The sequence below is a fragment of the Bubalus bubalis genome, chromosome 19 (genome assembly GCF_019923935.1).
Source record: "Bubalus bubalis isolate 160015118507 breed Murrah chromosome 19, NDDB_SH_1, whole genome shotgun sequence".
Lineage (NCBI taxonomy): Eukaryota > Metazoa > Chordata > Mammalia > Artiodactyla > Bovidae > Bubalus > Bubalus bubalis.
The window spans coordinates 7,484,570-7,503,938 of record NC_059175.1 but is presented as its reverse complement, the minus strand read 5'-3'; the positions used below and the strand labels follow the sequence as shown (position 1 = coordinate 7,503,938).

Genomic DNA, 19,369 nt, shown 5'->3' with positions numbered 1-19,369 from the left:
TAATACTTTACATGTCATCTGTGTAGTTTCCACAGGAAGCTGTTTCTCTGAGTGGTTGGCTCTTCTCTAGAGCAGATCGAAGTGGGCCCTAGAATGGGAATACATTGGTGCTGCTGAGTGTGAGTTTGCGGCATACACTTTTCTTTGGGGAAGTCTGGCTTCCATCGCTTGTGAGAATCGAGACAAGCTAGAGCATGGGTGGAGGGCTTAGAGGATGTCACCGAAATGTGAGAAGCAGACAGGGTTATCATATCTGTGGGTTAAATGATAACTTTCCCCTGAAAAGTGAAGCAACTTGATATTTATTCTTCACTGTAGACCTGACCACATCCTGATACATATCCTTGTTGACTCTCAGAAATAAAAGACATGGACAGGGTTTGTGGTAGGGCTTTATTGTCTCTTGGGGCAGTTTCCTTCAACTTGAGTAAAGTCTTCTGTACTGTTAAACACCCCAGATGAAACCGTTAACATCATCTGTCATTTTTTTTTTTAAAGGTGTTGTGTCTCCTTAAGTACTTCATAATAACACAATTTGCTAATCCCATTGAAACATTTGTCACATATAAATGAAAGGCAGCTCGAGTTACCAGCTCCATGTGAATCCAAATGATTTAAATCTATGTCTATTATAAATTGTTTTCCGTGGGATATGAGGTAGGGAATGAGAAGAACTTGAAACCTCTCTACCGAAAAACAGATGGCATGCAATAGAATAAACAAATGGCTGGCCACATGGATGGGAAATAAATCACCAACAGCAAAATGTTTCAGAAACGTGGAACAAGCAGTGGTACAGGGACCGTCAGAATTGGACAGAGATCAGTTTCCATGCTTCATAGATGTGCTCAGCTTGTCTGGAGAATAATTTGTCAGCAGCAAAAAGGTTTGAATGTGTCCAGCTTCTTGGAATTAGGGAGTAATAATTCTGACACTGTTAAAAGTAGGTCTATTACTAACCCAAATTGTGTTAATTCTTCGTAGTGGATAATTCTTTACATTATTCAGTCACTGCTGCAACATTTCTTGTCAACATATAAGAGAATGAAGTAGTTTTTTTATCATTTCAAATATTCTTTAAACAAAAGGAAAAAAAATGGAATAGTGAATTGAGATCTAAAACAGGGGCTGAATGTAGAAAATGTAACCCCTCGAATATACTATCTTGCGGCTCTAATGTTGTAGAGACCATGCTGCAGGATGCCTTCTCCTGAGCATATTGCTTTGCTGTGTGCATTCATTAAGTTGCTATCTGCAGTGCTTTCTGTGTTGTTGGTGTGGTTTTGCATGCCAGCTTTGGGATAATTCAGAAACTCAGTTTGAGTTAAACCACATTCTGCTTTTGTTTGAAATATGTATTCCTACTTTTTCTGTATCTCCCATCTTTTTCTGTTGAGTTGTGCTTTAAAGTAGAAAGCTTTTAAACATTTGGCTGCCTGCTTGCAGGAGATAGAACATGTACTAAGGAAATAAACAGTGATTCTATACAAAACCCAGTGTCTCCACATGTAAGGAATTAAATATAGCCAAGGAAAATGCTGAGAAAATGTGCTTCTGCTTCAGATAGTGTGTCCAGTATAGGCCAAGGACAGTCAGGACATTGATAGAAGAGAGCAAAATCAACTCTGGCCTTCCTCTCTTGGGAGCATCCTGGTGTGTGCAGGAAGGATTAGATCAGAAATGCAGTGTGGGCTGTTAAGCATTGGAGTTTTGCAACTAGTCAAAAAAACTCTATTTATGTTGGTTTACTTAAGCATGATAAGCAGTTTCTGGAGGAGAGAGAATAAAGACAGAGATTAGGAGGAGGTGATAGGCAAGTGGAATGAAAATTGGATAGATACTCTTAAGAGGGTTGTCAGGGCCAGATAAAATTGTTCGAGCCATTCCAGAGCTTTCACGGTTCTCAGAATCGAAAGTAGCTCAAAATAAGCCGCTGATGGTGGTCTTCACTGGACTTTTTCTGGGCTTTCCTTGCATGCCTTTGGAGGGGGCAGGAAGGGGGAAGCGGGGCGGGGGGAAGCTGGAAGAAATCAGTCCAGGCTGTGCTGGTGGAGAGGGGCTGGTCCACGTGCTGGGATCCAGGACAGTGCTGTGTCGGCGTCCCAGCTTTCACATTTGCGGCTCTATCGTGGGGCGAGCGGCCATCAGGGGCCACTGCTCTCACTGACAGAATTTGCCTCTCCTGTTCTTGGCTGGTGTTTGTGTTAAACGTGCATTTAACTGTGGTTTGATGTCATCAGTGGGCTATTTTCAGGCAACTCCCTAAAGAATCATTTGCTCTTTTGTCTGGTCTCGTGTTGGGTGCCTGAGAGCAGCTGAGGTCAGTGGAAACGTTTATTCGTGAATTTGGGGAGCAGTAAACGTAGTGGAAGAACATTGGGTGTAAATACAACTCCTGAACGCGTTTAGCCGTCGCCCAGGTTGGAATTTTCATTTTGGTTGCTCAAGCCGACCTCATCAGACGTTTTGCTGTGCTCTTTGTGTTCTGGTTGTCACTGTTTTTCAGTGTCTCCATCATTACTACCACCGCTGACAGTTACAGGTCACTTAACCCAATCTGAAGCACTGTGCTAGGGTTTTGTGTGGAGAAATCCACTTAGTACTAGCAACCACCCCCTGAGATGACTCTGTTATTGTCTCCATTTGAGGGGGAAATGGAGGCAAGAGAGGCTCAGTGATCTGTCCAAGGCCAGTAGCTGGTAAATAGCAGAGCCGGAGATGCACTGGGAAGACTGGTTCTAGAGCCCATGCGCTGAGCTGTTACGTTGTATGTTGCTAATTTCTGGAGTGCTGTTTTAAATTCTCCTTTTAAAAGAAGTTGGAGTAGAACTAGAATAAATCCTGTTGTAATGTCTTGGCAGGATATTAACACTGAAGGCCTAGTTCTTTGTGGTTGTCATTGCTTTCGTTCCTTCCTTCTTTTTTTTTAATATTACCATTTGGAAAATATTTGTAAATCATTTGGATTGTGGTGGTCAATGCTTGCATGAGTTCTGAGGATTTTCAGATTTCATGAATACCCTTTAGCCTCACATTGTTCCCTATCAGACACATTTTCTTAAGGATCGTTTGTGTCTCCAGTGTTCCTAACAATAGCCCTGTGTTACTTGTAAACACTTTTTAAGGTAATCGTTTATAAAGAGCGTTACGTTCCAGTTTTGGAAGTTGTCTCATGAACAAAATTCATGATGTTTTAACATTAAATTCAAATTGGTATTTGATTTTATTTATAGTCGAAGAGATGCTTGGTTTATGAAAGTAATCTACACTCTTCTGAGGGACACTAGGCAAGACTCCAGAAAATTTGAATTTCTTTAAGCAGTGTAGTCCCTATAGGACAATTGCTATATAAATGGCCCCATGAAATGCTCAACCGTATTACTCTTCTTAAAGGCAAAAATCAGCAAAACCCACCTTCTTTCTGTGCCGTTTTTTTCCAGTTTTAGAATTCCCAAACTATTTACTCAGCGTCTCTATTAGTTTATATTTGTTGTTTAGTCACTAAGTTGTTCCCACTCTTTGCAACCAGTGGACTGTAGCCAGCAGGCTCCTCTCTCCATGAGATTTCCCAAGCAAGAATACTGGAGTGGGTTGCCATTTCCTCCTCCAGGGGCTCTTCCTGACCCAGGGATCAAACCCACGTCTCCTGCAGCACCTGCATTGGCAGGCAGATTCTTTACCACTGAGCCACCTGGAAAGCCCAGAGTTTATATTTGCCTTTTCCATTAATCAACAGAGAAAATATGGTATGATAATTAATCTGAAATATTCTTAGTCTCCCCTTTCAGTTATATTTTTATCTGTACCTCAATATTTGCAGGTTACCGAAAAATTCCTTTTCAGAAAATCATAATTTTTCCATAATGTATATGATAAAACTGAAATTGAGAACCAGATTTCAGGCATTAGTCACATAGTTGACTTTGGAAAAAGAATAACTTTATTAAGTTTGAATTCCAGAAGAGTGTTTCCCTTTACTACATGTTAGAATTTAGTGCCCATCAAAATATTTTCAGATTCAAAGCATTGTATTCAGAATATTTCGTCTTGGCAGTGTTGCCATATTTTTTTTTAAACACAGCTGTGTTAAGCTTTCAGTGACTCTTTTTTTTTGACATATGGAAATATAATAGAAAATTTCCAAATAAAAGCTATGCTCTAGTTAGTATTTAATAGTCTTTAAGAAGCGAGTAGGTGATAATTTCTAACATTTTAAAGATATTCTGTAATTCAGAAATGGGTACCTTATTTGTGTATTCTGTGTGAAAAGAAGCTTTTGCCAAAGACCTACAGGCAATTTCCCATAAGCCTGAACCTGGCACTGGATAGTATAAACTTCAATGACAAAGAGGTATTTGAAAAGGTGGATGTATTAGTTCGCTAGAGCTGACAGAATAGTGGAGAAGGCGATGGCACCCCACTCCAGTACTCTTGCCTGGAAAATCCCATGGACGGAGGAGCCTGGTGGGCTGCAGTCCATGGGGTCGCTAAGAGTCGGACACGACTGAGAGACTTCACTTTCACTTTTCACTTTCATGCATTGGAGAAGGAAATGGCAACCCACTCCAGTGTTCTTGCCTGGAGAATCCCAGGGATGGGGGAGCCTGGTGGGCTGCCATCTCTGGGGTCTCACAGAGTCGGACACGACTGAAGCGACTTAGCAGCAGCAGCAGCAGCTGACAGAATAAAGTACCACAGATTGGGTAGCTCAAAGAGAAGTTTCTTTGCTTGTACCTCTGGAGGCTGGAAGTCCAAGATCAAGGTGTTGGCAGGATTTGTTTTTCCAAGGCCTCTCTTGGCTTATAGAGGGTTGTCTTCTCCCTGCCTTCACATAGTCTTCCCTCTGTACAAATCTGTGTTCAAATTTCATCTTAAAGGACATCAGCCATGTTGGATCAGGGCATACGTTAGTGACCTGACTCATTTACTTCTTTGAAGGCTCTATCTTCAAATGCATTTTGAGGCATTGGGGGTTAGGACTTCAATATCTGAATTTGTGGAGGGGGATACAATTCTGCCTTTAACACAGGATAAATTATTATTTTCTCTTTGCTATTTTTAGGTGCCATGAAGCTTTAATTAAAAAAAAATACCAAAGTTGAATTGTAATTTAACTACTGCTGCTGCTGCTAAGTCGCTTCAGTCGTGTCCAACTCTGTGCGACCCTAGAGACGGCAGCCCACCCGTCCCTGTGATTCTCCAGGCAAGAACACTGGAGTGGGTTGCCATTTCCTTCTCCAATACATGAAAGTGAAAAGTGAAAGTGAAGTCTCGCAGTCGTGTCCGACTCTTAGCGACCCCATGGACTGCAGCCTACCAGGCTCCTCTGTCCATGGGATTTTCCAGCCAGGAGTACTGGAGTGGGGTGCCATTGCCTTCTCCAACTACAGTGTGAACTTAAAAAAAAAAAAAGAGAGAAATTTTTACAAATGCAAAATAATAAAATTGTGATAAATATCTATATTCTTTATAGATATAGGTATCTGCTATCAAACCTCTGTCAACACAGTGAAGGTGAAAGTGTTGCTCAGTCCTGTCTCACTCTTTGCAACCCCATGGACTGTAGCCCACCAGACTCCTCTGCCCATGGGATTCTCCAGGCAAGAATACTGGAGTGGGTTGCCATTTCCTTCAACACAGAAATTAGGGCAAAAGATGTCTATAGATTCATTAGGATATTTTTCCAAACCTAGACCTTAATTAAATAGCTTTGGGAATTTTGAACTCTCTCTATGATTGGGAGAGAATCAGATGCCTTTATTTTGAATTGCTTAAATAAAACCAAATCTGAAGGGTTGAGAATATTCATATGGCATGAAATTATTATATCTATGAGAGTTCGTAGAGGTCAAAACTGGGAAATTATTGATCAACTCTTTATCTTTTTTTTCTAGAATCTTGGCTATCACTTTGGTTAACATTTTAAGGGAAACCATAATACTGCTTGCTCTCGGTCATCCGTGTCATGACAAGAGTATAAACAGCTGGGCTCAAAGGCTTAATTTTAATCTTCCTCACTGATGGGTGGAGGTGATTGACTTTCACCTTCTGCGGATTTTGTACCAGGAATGGGAAACATGCCATTTGCTTGTAGAGCCTGGTGAGCTGCGGGTGCTGGCTGCCAGCTTCCTGATTGCATAGTTCTCTGGGGGCAGGTTGGCTGCGTGAGCCATCTGGGCCAGGGCCATCCCGCTGCAGTGAGCAGAGCCCAGCACACAGCAGGAGAGCGAAACCAGCAGGTGGGTGGGTTCCCAGGCAGCCAGCCAGCCGTGGGGCTGTCTGTTCTTCCCCGCTGAGGTTCCAGGCTGGTTTGAACAAGCTGCTGAAGTGGGAGCCTACTCTGTGTGAAGGATTCCAGGGGTTAGGCCTGACCTTGGGTCATCCTTAGCTGAAATAAAAGAACACCCCACATGCATCTACATACATACATTTATGTGCAGACACAAGTTTGTGGTCTATGGCTTGCATATTTGACCTCTGTAGTACAGTGTGGCTTTATTCTCAAAGTGATTAAAGGTTGGGTTTGGAAGGAAAGTTTGTAACCAATTTTGTACCAAACCGGCCTGTAGGATAAGGTGTGCTCCTGTCTGTCTCTGTGACTCCTGGGACAGTGATCCAAACTGGGCAGAGAAAGCATCACACTTTTCACAAATCCCAATCTGGGGACTGTCTACTCCCTCATCCCTATCCATCCAACCATGAAAATTTCATTTTTAGGGCTTACTTAAGATGTTGGGTGTTCCACTAAGGACTGATGTTTCGTGTTTACCTAAGAAAAATGTGACCATCTGGTTCAGTGTGGGTGGCAGCCTTTGCCTTACAGGACCACATAGTGAATGCTTGGGTCCTTTCAGGCCATTGGTCTTTCTTGCATATAGTCAACTCTGCCTCTGTAGCTCAAAATCAGTCATAGAAAATACATTAAGAATGAGATAAACTGTGTTCTAGTAAAATTTTATTTGTAAAAATAGATAGTCTAACTTGTTTTATCGTTTTCACTTAAATTGAGGAGGTTATATTCTTTCTGGCTTGAAATTAGTCCGTTGAAATTAGTAGTGTAATCTTATATGGCACTTCATGGCATTTAAAACGCAGTTGAATTCATGATCTCATATGTCCTTTACAAAAACCTTGTGTGTTGGTGGTTGTTGTCTCTGTTTTTCAAAGACAACTTTTCTTTTTCACTTTCTATTCATTCAGTCCCTGTGAGCAGATGAATTTGGAAAAATGGGGTTTAAGTGTACTGGATGGAATTAAGGCCAATGGATTGAAACCCAGAGAGACTTTCCCCCCATCTCCAACCCCTTAAATCCTGTGATGGTGTTGAGGAGGGCCCCCTCTAACTATGAGGCTCATGAGAAATGAGATGCCACGTGTGGGGTTGGCTGCTAGAACCATGGTTCTAACAGTTTCTGCAAGAGAGCAATAAAACAGAGGAATGCATTCCTCTGCTCAGACATTCTGATTTGGTCGGACTTGGATGGGCCTGCAAATCTGTATTTCTAATGTTCTTCTTAGGTGGTTCTGAAGCAGCCATCCTGTTAGCTTTCCCTGAACTGCCAACCTCAGTGCTGGGCTTGATGTTAAAGAACCCCAGTTCAAATGCTAACTCAGGCTCCTATGCCTGCTGGGTGATTCCTAAGCCTTAATTCCTCATCTGTACAAAAGAGAAGTGTTAGCAGAACTTAGAAAAAAGTGCCAAGCATGTTCTGGGTCCACTGAACTTCAGCTTTATCCCCACCTGGCAGAAAGAATTCATTGTAATTGTGGTTTAGAGGTGGCTGCTGATAGAAATGAAAATGTCTCTTGGTGGCTCAGACGTAAAGGATCTGCTTGCAATACAGGAGACCTGGGTTCAATCCCTGGATCAGGAAGATCCCCTGGAAGAAGGGAATGGCTACCAACTCCAGTATTCTTGCCTGCAGAACTCCATGGACAGAGGAGCCCGGCAGGCTACAGTCCATGGGGTCACAAAGAGTTGGACACAGCTGAGCGACTAACACTTTACTTTCCTGAATGACAGTAGGAAGCCAGTAGTTTCAAATACAATTTTTTAAAATGTAAATTGGGGAAGTTTTTACTCAGAATGGAAATATAATAGGCTATAAAGGGTTAGCTCCTCTTCCATATTGGCCTAAGAAGAAGTGTTTGTTAGTTTATTATCAGAACTGTCTTAGGGAAAAGTCACAGCATTTTGTTTCCCTTGTTCCTCTCTGTAGAGAAAGAAGTTACATCAGTCAACCATGTTTTCAAAACCAAATGTAAGAGAGATTTTGGCGACAAGACTGAACATCTCAATTTCGGATGCAGAGCTTCCATGTCTACAGAACACCCAACCCTCACTGGCTGCATTATATAAATGGTTGCATTACATCAATATATCCCCAGGAGAACTTATAGTAATAATTGAGTTCCCTGAATAGGCTTTCCGCCCAGAAAGAAAATGTTAAGAATGCCCAATAGGAATATTATGGTTTAAATCATTTTCCCTTTTAAATTTAAAAATTGTGTTCTGGTTTATGACCTTAATTTCTTTTTGAGTTCAGTTATCCTGAATTGATTTGTTGTTGTTAGTCCTGGATAAACTGGGAAAAATCAAGGCTCAGAATCACCAGGAAGCACCCCTTATTAGCACTTCTCATAATTTGAATTAATGACATGTGTAATCATTTATGTAAGGACTGCCTGCCCCGCTGTAGAAGAAGCTTCAAGGGCGCGGGGAACTCCATGTACCTCCTTTGTTAATTGCTCCATCACAGGGCACCAAGCACAGTGTTGGGCATGACGTGAATGAAGGAGTTAAGATCCACACTCTTTAGCAGAAATGAAAGCAACGTTTGGCTTGACTGAGGCATTGAGAGATGTTGAGGAAAGACAGCAGATGTGTGAGGTGTGATGGTAGTTAATACAGACAGATTAGACAAGTGCTTCAGGATAGCTACCTGGATTGAGTGAGTTTGAAAACTTCTGTCAGGTGGGTGTATGTAAGATGGCACTTTTAAAATGTCAGGATAACTATATGATTGCTTGCCTTAAATACTTTTCTGGATGCTAAGTAGCACACTTTAATACCAGCTCCGGGATATGGTGAAGGACAGAGAAGCCTGGCTAGGTGCAGTCCATGGGGTTGCAAAGATTTGAACACAACTGAGCTACTGAACAACTTTTTTTCTTCATTAATGTTGAAATAAATTTGTCTTCGAATGTATAGTCTCACGTTTGCGTTTGATATAGGTACTCTTTGTTCAACTCTGGAGAACATCTTCTTCTTTTTCCTTTTAGAATATTGTACGTATAGCCCCAGATGAATATGTGTAGCAAATGAAAGCTCAAAAAGTTAAAACATCTTCTCCATAAATGCCTTAATTTATTCTAAACAACTGGAACTGAATTCATCCCTGTCATTTTAGAAAGACGGCATGTAAACAATTTTGCATTGAATTGTTACATCAGTAACAATTAGTCAGCCTATTTGTTCACTGGGGTATTTCTTTTTAACCATAAAGTAGCTCGAACACCAGTAAATTAAACATGGGCAGCTAGCTCAGCATCAGTGAAACACTTTCTTAAACCTTTTTCCTTCTGCTAAATCCTATTTAACAGTCCAGTGTATCTCCCCAGTTTGTTTCGTTAAGTACACTCCTAGAATGTGAACCAGTTTCCCTAGCACCACCTTCTGCTCATCAGCCTTAAAATATTGCCTGAAAGATCACATATTTATTATAGTAATCTTAAAATTAAATGTGATCACATCTTAAGAAATATATCCATTTGCTCTGCCCCAGACAGACCGATGTAAAGGCACCTATGTGTTCTCAGCTAGTCAGTTTCCAGAAACAGCTGGCTGAGGGGGTGAAGTCGTGTCCTATTCTTCTGCTCAGACTTTGAGCCAGATGAGAAATAAGCCAAGGCTGGGTTTTAATCTGTGGCAATGCTGATTTGCTATGGTAAATCACTGTAGAGTTTGTTTAGAGAAGGGGCTGGGGTACCCGTTCTCATTCTAAGTGAGATATTAATTCAATTTAGTTTGAAATGTTAATGCTTGGTTTGAAGGCTTACCTAAGGAAAACTGTGGTCTTGCAGAGGTTCCCAGTTCTGTAGGATAGGACTCTGAGCCTTTTTGCTAAATAATTTCACAGTGTGACTGTGCAAATTTAATTATTTTCATGGTGACTCTTCCATCGCTTTCTTTTCCATAGTTCTCTTTGTGCAAATTCCATTATACACTACAGCTTTTTCTTCCTAAAACATAACATGCTGAATGTTTGGATTAATTATAGAATATTTGAATCATCTGCCAAAAAATACAGGAGACTCTACTGCTCAGGTATATTGAGGTCCTTTTGTAAGGACTGGTGCTATTGCTATAAGGCATTGGAAGAAGCATTTACAAGCAAAACATTGGCAGAGCTTTAATTTTATTTAATGACCTGCTTCCTACCAGTGATCTTGGCACCCCGTGCAGTGATTTGCAATCAATGAATCACACAGGATGTTGTAACACTGCAGTAAGGGCCTTGCGCTGTAAGAGTCTCACAAATCCGCCAGCAACAAAAAGAGGAACTCTATGCTCAAAGCCCTCTCCATGCAAAACTCCAAGTCAGGAGGTGATTTTAATGCTCTGTTTTCTAACATGTCCTCAGAAGCCTCAGTACTCCCTTGTAGGTTCTGAATTTTGATTGCTGTCTCTCAAAGACGGTTTGGGCTGTCAGTTTAGGAGTCTGTAAGGGTTCAGTTTAGACCAGTCATTTAGATGGGGGGGATTCTTTTTTTTTTAATAGAAAAAACACAATTATTGCAGGACAATTGCTCTACAATATTAGTTCTTCTGGATTGCTGGGAAAAAAACTATGGGTTTGGTTATTTTCCCTGAATTCTGGGCAATCATGCTCAATTGCAATAGGTCATATTTTTCAGAGTATTTTAGGGGATGATTCAGAAAGGAAGCATGTTTTCATCCTGGGGATACACTGACATTTGCTAGAGGCAGATGGCAGAAGATGGGATGGTGAGATATTAGAAGTCACGGAGAAAGAGACTTTACATACTTGGCTTTGCCAAAAACTTCTGGAATCTGGGTGTTTAGTATCTTAGGCTTGTATTCTTGTCATTTCAGACGCACCCTTGAAGTTGGGCTATGCTGAATCTTTTTTCTTATTTTAGCATAGTAAATATGGAGCCATTAAATATTCTTAAAATTATATAAGCCTAAACTCTTGGATAGATGTAGGTTGTGTTTTCTTGACTTGTTTCCATATGGCTTTGTTTTGGGGATGTTCTTATAACAAGAATATGGAATTGTGTAATTCTTAATGTATATTCCATCTGATTAAAATGGGACCTTCTTTTAAGAAGCTAAAGCCTTTTAGAGCTATATCACTTCCAGTGAGTACATTCAACTTCTGACTCTTGATGAATTTATTCCTACCAAAAAAAGTCATCCTATTTTTGATTACTTGTAAATGTATCCAGATTGGCATGATAGATTATACACAAAGCAGAGCTCATATTGTATTTTTAGGTGCTTGATGCTTCTGTTTAGCATGAGCTCTAAAATATACCCACAAAGTTTTGCATGTGCAGACTACTTTTCACTGGCACGTAAATTGGAGAAAGCGTAAGGATCGTTTGGGCCAAAATGTGATGGTCTGTTAGTCAGTGTGTAGTCACGAGGCCCTGTCCTGCATCTGGGCTCCAGTGTGAGGAAGTCCAGTCACACACTGATGTGTCCCCGAGGATTGTGAACTGAACCCCATCCCTCTTGAAAGGAGAACGCAGCAGGACTGCAAGGGAGAAGGCGTGTTTGGCTGCCTTTTAGGGTGCTCCACTCAACTACCTGCAAAGATTTTTTTTTTTTAATTTAGTTATTTTATGCTGAACAAGCAGCCCAAGGTAAAGCATTGTGAAAGATCAGATACAGCATTTGTCTTTAATGAGCTCCCTGTGCTCTGAGCTGGGTATGGACATGGGAGAAAAGGTTAAATCTAAACTGTGTAAGTGAAGTACTGGGAAAAATCATGTTAAAATGATCCTACTCAAAGAAGTTAGCGTTGCTCCTAACAAGACTATGGAAGAGTTTTTGCACATACTACTGCCAGTGAGATAAACTATTTCATCTTCAGATTAAAATATTTCCTCTTCAGATAAGAGATAGAGATATTAATACATAGAAATGGTGGCTAGTTTTTAGAGATGATGATGATGATGATTATTGTTTTAGATTATTGGCTAACTTTGAGAATGTGTTCAGGAAAATTTCAGAAAATGTATTTCATGAAGGGCTTAATTAAATGACTGATGTAACCTGGACCCAGAAAAAAAATGCTAGGGTGGAAACCTGTCTAGCAATATCATTTTTGACCACAATGATCAAGACGAGACATACATTCATGTCAGGAGAGTAGGTGATGTGTAGTTGTCTATCATCAGAGATGAAAAGATAAAGAATCTTCCTTCTCCCACTTCCTAAACCAAGTTTCAGCAAAAACTAGACTAAAATGATACTCTTCCAATGTAATGAACTTAAGGTACAGTTTCTGGTACTTCACTGTTAAATGAGGGGTTTGAATGAATGAATAAATGAATGATTAACAAGTGAATACATGAAGGAATAAACTTGATTAATATTGAACAATGGAGCTGAGTGGCAGAGTGAAGATAGCAGGCCTGGGTTAGATTCCAGCTCTGTCATTTACCACCTGTGAAAACCTAAGCAAGTGTTTAAACTTGGTCTGTTTCAGTGTCCTCATCTATTAAATTGGACTTCTGATACTATCTGCTTTGTAGGAGGATTTTATAAGACCAAACATGTAGAATTCTGAGCACTTTGGAAGTTCTCAGTAGAGAAAAGGTATTTTCAGTAGATATAGTTATTGTTGCTGTTACTATTTTATCTTGTGTTAAAAGAAGAATAAATCATTAGGAACAGCAATCAGTCATTTCAGCCAGTAGGTTACTTCCAAAATAGCTGCTCTGGGGACCGGAAGGACATATTATGTCTTGTTTGAGTCTTATCTAAACAGACACTTCTCAAAAAATGTTGCATAGAAAGTTCCCATAATCAGATGATACTGGGAAGTGGTGGTTTGGAGACTAAACAACTTCTTCAAAACTTTCGTTGTGCTCATGTGTACTGTGAATCTCCAAAAGTGGCACTTCCCAAACCTATTTAACCACAACATCCTCTTCTCCAGCCCAGAATCTTGCAGGGCTACTATTTCTTAAAATACACTAGGGGGAAAAAAAAAATAACAGTGATGTAAGTGGGTGTTGAAATAAATTCAATGTACATAGCACACCCTTCATTTTTTTCCCCCCGTAGGAACAATTGAAATCCAAACAACATATCCCGACATGATTTACCACGTGGGCTGTCTTTTGAATACCCAATTCAGCACAATGAATATAAGATATAGCTTTGTTTAGCCCCGAGGCAAGCATTTGGGCCTGCGAATAAGGGCTTGTGTCCAGTACTTAGGTCTTTTTTGGGTCACATTTCTTGGACTTATTCAAACATACCATGTGCTGAAATTAGTCATCGCTGATGAAGCCCAGGAGGTTACGTGTTTGGGCCTGAAGGCCTGCTCTGACTCTGATCTCTCTGTCTCATCACACGCTGCTCTGTCCCTCCTCTCTGTGGTCCAGCCGTAGGAAGTTCCTCCACTTATGTGAATGACCCCCCTGCTTTTGTATATCTGTTTCCTCTGTCAGGAATATCCTCTCCTCCACCCTTTATTCCCAACCTGGTAAACTCTTGTTCATCTTTCAACACCCAGCTCCAGGGGCGCTTTTTTCCAAATGTCTATCCAGACCTTCCTGATCTGGGTTAGGAGTGCACCTTGCGATTCTGTAGTGTCCAGTAGATCCTTGTATTACTTTCCACCATATTGTGTCACTTGTTTTCCCTTTGGACTCTAAGTTGCTGTATATTGTTTGTTTGAGACATTTACTTACATCAAATGCTCTGGCATTAACTCTATTATTCATTTTTGTGGAAAGAATGTCAAGGCACAGAATACCGCCATCATTCTAGAAAGCTCCCTTATTCTTCTTACCAACCAACCCTCCCTCCCAGAAGCAGCTACTCATCTGCTTTCCATCAAATGCAGGTTAACTTTGCTTATTCTAGAATGAAATGGAATCAAATACTATGTACCTTTATGTGTCTAGGTTTTTTTTTTACTCAACATACTGTTTTTGAGATGCATCCATGCCGTTGCCTGAGTCTATAGTTGGTTCCTTTGTATTACTGAGGAATCTTGCTTAGATGATTTTATCACAATTACTTATCCAGTCTTCTGTGGATGGATACCTGGCTTATTTCTAGTTTTTGGCACTTATGAATAAAGCTGCGGTAAATAGTCTTGTACAAGGCTTTTTGTGAATTATGTTTTCATTTCTCTTGGAATGAGTAGAATTCCTCCTAGAATAGGTGCCTCTTTAGCTCTTAAGAAACTGAAACAGTTTTCAAAGTGATTGAATGGACTATAAACTTCTTGGGTGCTGAGACAAAGTCGCGTTCAACTTGGTTTCGCTGGTGTTGGACCCAGTGCAGGGCACAGATTAGGTGCTCAGTGTTGATTGAAGGGTGAGTGGACAAGAAGCTCAAAACAGTTTTCTGCCTGGCACACCCTCTACTAACGGAAAAAGAAAATTAATGCTTTGTCCATCAGAGAGATGGAAACTGGCTAACTGTGGGCTTATTCCAAGCAGACAAGAAATGGGGAATAACAGCCCCCTTTTGACCCTGCCGTAGATCCACATGTGCAGGTAAAGCCACGTGTGGACACGGGACCATAGAAGGAGGCTCCTCGCCAGCAGCTGCCGACTTCCCTCCCAAAGGTAAAACTCCCAGCGCTCCCATTCAGAACCTTTCACAACCTATTCTTCCAGCCCAGCCCACCTCTTTGATTTACCTGCACAAACTCAATTCCGCCAGACCAAACAGCCCTCTCTCTCTTTTTTTAATAGCATCCAGCATTTCCTTTGCAATAGGAGAGAGCTCTACCTGGAATACCTCCACCTGAGGCCACCCCTTCCTCTTGACATTCTCAGCAGCGAGGCTCAGTTCCAGTTCTGTCTTTGCTCCGAGGCCTGTCCTGGCCACCCACCTGAAGGTGCTCTCTTGGGAAGGTCTCTGAAGTGGTGTTTGCCTGTGGAGAGTGTTCGTTAGCCTCTTTCATAGTTCTCTGTGAAGTAATAGGCTTTCTGAGGGCAGTGACCCTTACTGGTCTGGAAGGAGCTGGGGCCATTGGCCACGGCATCACTGAGGCTGCTTGCTCTTTGCTGTTGGTGGCTGATTCCACTGAAGAGAAGTTAAATGACATGTTACTTCTGTGACTCCTCCTTTGAAAGAGTTGTTTACAGAAGAAAGAGCTCTGTCTAAAAGGAGAGGATAGAGTGCACACTTGGGGATTTGTGTCACCTGGTAGATGATTAGGCTTTCCAGGTGGCCCTAGTGGTGTAGAACCCGCCTGCCAATGCAGGAGACAGACATGATTCTATCCCTGGGTCCGGAAGATACCTTGGAGTAGGAAATGGCAAGCCACTTCAGTGTAAAAGGAAATGAGTTTCTCAGGCTCCAGTGTGAGTCACAGGTCACGTTTCGGGAAGCACAAGTATTAACATCTAGAATAGCTCCACATGATATTGTATGCATAAGATAATATATAAAGTCATCTCCTCTAAGAAGAGATGGCTCCAAGGGGTAAAGTGGTTTTATCTAGTGATGTATCTTCTCATTTGATTCCTGTTTTAGTAAAGTCCTGATTTTGCCTCTTTTTTTGCCTGCGTTTGCCTGCAGACTATCATCTACTTCACTAATGGTACAATTTCTAAAAGTATTTAATTTCCAGAAATGTAATATAGCAGTCTTTGCTCAGATTGCAAACATTAAATATGAAAAGAATGCTAAATGTGAAAATTTACATTGAACAAAACATTTCCTATATATTATGTAGTACTTTTAAAATTATAATCATTTTGAGTGACATTAATTCAAGGCTGCAGTTGGAAAAGATATTTCAGGGTTTGGTTTCTCAGCAAATGTTTCAAACAGATAAGAATTATGAAGTGTTTTTCAATTTTAAAAAGAAAAAAATTTTATGTTGCTCTGAAAACTGTAAATACCAATTTCTTAGAACACGAAAAGGCATGTAAGTTCTTTGACATCGCATAATTTTGTGGTTGATCAAGAGAAAAATACACTCATTTGTATATCTTTAAATAATTGGGTGCCATTTTTTAAGTCTGGCAATAACATAATTATTAAGAACTAAGTAGAACTAATTAGCTTGGGTGTGTTTGCTTTACCTGCTTGCCTTCTAGTTTAAAGAAGAACACTGGATCTTGTTTGCTTAAGAATTTTAACAGCTGCTTTTCCCTCTGCTGAACCAGTAAGAAGTAAATGCAGCTTTAAAATTCCTAGGTTGATTTCCTGCATTATTCACCGGGCAGAGAAATGTATTCAGTCTTCTTTCAGCAAAATGAGAGGCATAAGTCTTTCAATGTGAGTAGGGTCCTGAAGCAGTTTCCAGTTTTATTGCCATGGTACTTAGGAGTCCCTGGTCTCTACATCCTTAAGAGGAATTCAGTGCCATGAAAATACTGCCCTGTCTGGGTAGCTAGAGACCTACATGTTTAATTTAGCACAGTCTTAAAAAGCTGTCCCTGCTTCTTAACATGGACTCTGAGGTTGGGACAACTTAATTTGTTTTGATTTAAAATTTGAGCTTGACATATTTCTTGTCTACCTGAACGTATGGATGATTTCAAACATGTACAAAATTAAGCAGAGATACTCATGTACCATCACCTGACTTCAAAAAATTAGAAACATATGGGCCGGTCGTGTTTTATCTAGATTCCTGCCCACCAACCCCACCCTCCAACCACACACACCTTGTACTATTTTGAAGCAAATTCTAAACATCATCTGTAAACATTTACTGATACATAACATTTCAGTATATATCTCTAAAAGATAAGGCTCTCTTTTTTTAAACTGTTATCACACCTGGGAAAAATTATCCCAAATTCCATAACATCAACATACAGTCTGTTTAAATTTCCAATTGTTTTATAAATGTAGTGCGTGTGTCCTTTTTCCCGCTTATTTTTTGGACTCAGTGTGCAAATAAAGACCACGTGTTACAATTGGTCGCTGTGTATTTTAATGCACTTTTTAACCTAAAAGTTTTTGAAAACGTCAAACTTGAAAAGTATAGAAAATATGTATCAGGCATGAATTTAACAAATGTTAACCTTACAGTATATTTGCTTCAGACATCTCTTTGCCCTGCCCCCCATTTTTGAAAGAAATATTAGATATGAAATCCCTTCCCCTTATTTTTTTTTTCTCTTCAGCATTGACCAATATCCTGCAATTGGTGTATATCATTTAGATAGTATATTTTTATGCCAGAAACAGGTATATGTATCCATAAATATATGTCCTTTGTTTTGTTTTAACAAAAAATATATTGTTTATTGTATATGTAGGTATCCATAAACATGTCATATTTTTGTTAAAATAAAACAAAAAATGATATTTATTGCATATATATATTTATAAACATGTATTTTTATTTTGTTTTAACAAAGAAAAAATATGATATATTGTTTATTGTCTATGGATACATATATATGTTCAGTTCAGTTCAGTCGCTCAGTCATCCCCGACTCTTTGCGACCCCATGAACTGCAGCACACCAGGCCTCCCTGTCCATCACTAACTCCCGGAGTTCACTCAAACTCACGTCCATTGAGTTGGTGATGCCATCCAGCCATCTCATCCTCTGTCATCCCCTTGTCCTCCTGCCCCCAATCCCTCCCAGCATCAGGGTCTTTTCAAAGGAGTCAGCTCTTAGTATCAGGTGACCAAAGTATTGGAGTTTCAGCTTAGAAAATAAAAATATATATCTTGTTTATGGATACATATATATGTAGTGATGGTATAAAAAGAGCCTGTTCTCCATCTTCACCCTCTCCCCTCATGTGTATGTGTATTTACAACTTACTTTTTTCATTCAGTGCATCTTCATATAGGTAGCACAAAGAGTTAATTTTAAAATGTTGTATGCTATTCCATTATGTGGATAAACACCCACATATTCATTACCCTGTGCTTTTGTGTTCAGTTGCTCAGTTGTATATGACTCTGCTACCCCATGGACTGAAGCTCCTCTGTCCATGGAATTTTCCAGGCTAGAATACTGGAGTGGGTTGCCATTTCCTACTCCAGAGGATCTTCTGAGAAGCCCTATTCATTACTCACCTAATGAGCCATTAGGATATTTCCAGTTTTTCTAAATTACAAATGATTCTCAGTAAACATCCTTATCGGAGAAGGCAATGGCACCCCACTCCAGTACTCTTGCCTGGAAAATCCCATGGACGGAGGAGCCTGGTAGGCTGCAGTCCATGGGGTCGCTAAGAGTCGGGCACGACTGAGCGACTTCACTTTCACTTTTCACTTTCATGCATTGGAGAAGGAAATGGCAACCCACTCCAGTGTCCTTGCCTGGAGAATCCCAGGGATGGCGGAGCCTGGTGGGCTGCCGTCTATGGGGTCACACACAGACACGACTGAAGCGACTTAGCAGCAGCAGCAGCAAACATCCTTATATGCATGTCTCCTTGTGCACATGAGTGAGAGTTTATTTAGATTATGAACACCTGTAAGTGGTAGGGATGTCTTTGATTTTGCTGGGTGTTACCGATTTCTCTCTAAAATTGTATGTAGTATAACTCTCAGCAGCAAAATACAAGACGTACAGTTTCTCCAGATTTTCTCCAACACTTAGTATTGTTAGATTTCTAAATATTGGCTGATGTCATGAGTATAGAATAGGTATCCCCTTTCTTGGGTTTCCCAGGTAGCCCTGGTGGTAAATGGTAACCCTCCTGCCAGTGCAGGAGATCCAGGAGAAGTAGGTTGAAAGAATACTAGAAAGTTGTTGTACCCTCCTCCAGGGGATCTTCCTGACCTAGGGGTCAAACCCGCATCTCCTGCGGTTCCTGCATTGCAGGGGGATTCTTTACTGCTGAGCCACCCAGGAAGCTGGTAATTTTGATCACTGGTTCACAAAGTGTGATTTGGAGTGTCTTAGTATTTTCTAGGTCTGCTGAAATGGATTATCATAAACTTCAGTTCAGTCACTCAGTCGTGTCTGACTCTTTGCAACCCCACGGACTGCAGCACGCCAGGCCTCCCTGTCCATCACCAACTCCCGGAGTCCACCCAAACCCATGTCCATTGAGTTGGTGATGCCATCCATCTCATCCTCTATCATCCCTTCTCCTCCCACTTTCAATCTGTCCCAGCATCAGGGTCTTTTCAAATGAGTCAGTTCTTCACATCAGGTGGCCA

General features: G+C 40.7%; 1 protein-coding gene across 10 annotated transcripts in view; it reads left to right on the top strand.

Annotated features, from left to right (window-relative positions):
- ARHGEF28 (Rho guanine nucleotide exchange factor 28) overlaps positions 1 to 19,369 on the top strand; it is a 350,788-nt gene that overhangs the window by 316,331 nt on the left and 15,088 nt on the right. The window contains exon 36 of one of the 10 annotated variants that reach the window (XM_044932453.2): positions 8,220 to 17,157. The exons of the other annotated variants lie outside the window; for them this stretch is intronic. Coding sequence (XP_044788388.2) covers positions 8,220 to 8,359 — 140 coding nt within the window. The 3' untranslated portion in view covers positions 8,360 to 17,157. Of the gene's footprint in view, positions 1 to 8,219; positions 17,158 to 19,369 lie in introns of those variants that run through there. 10 annotated transcript variants of the gene reach the window in all.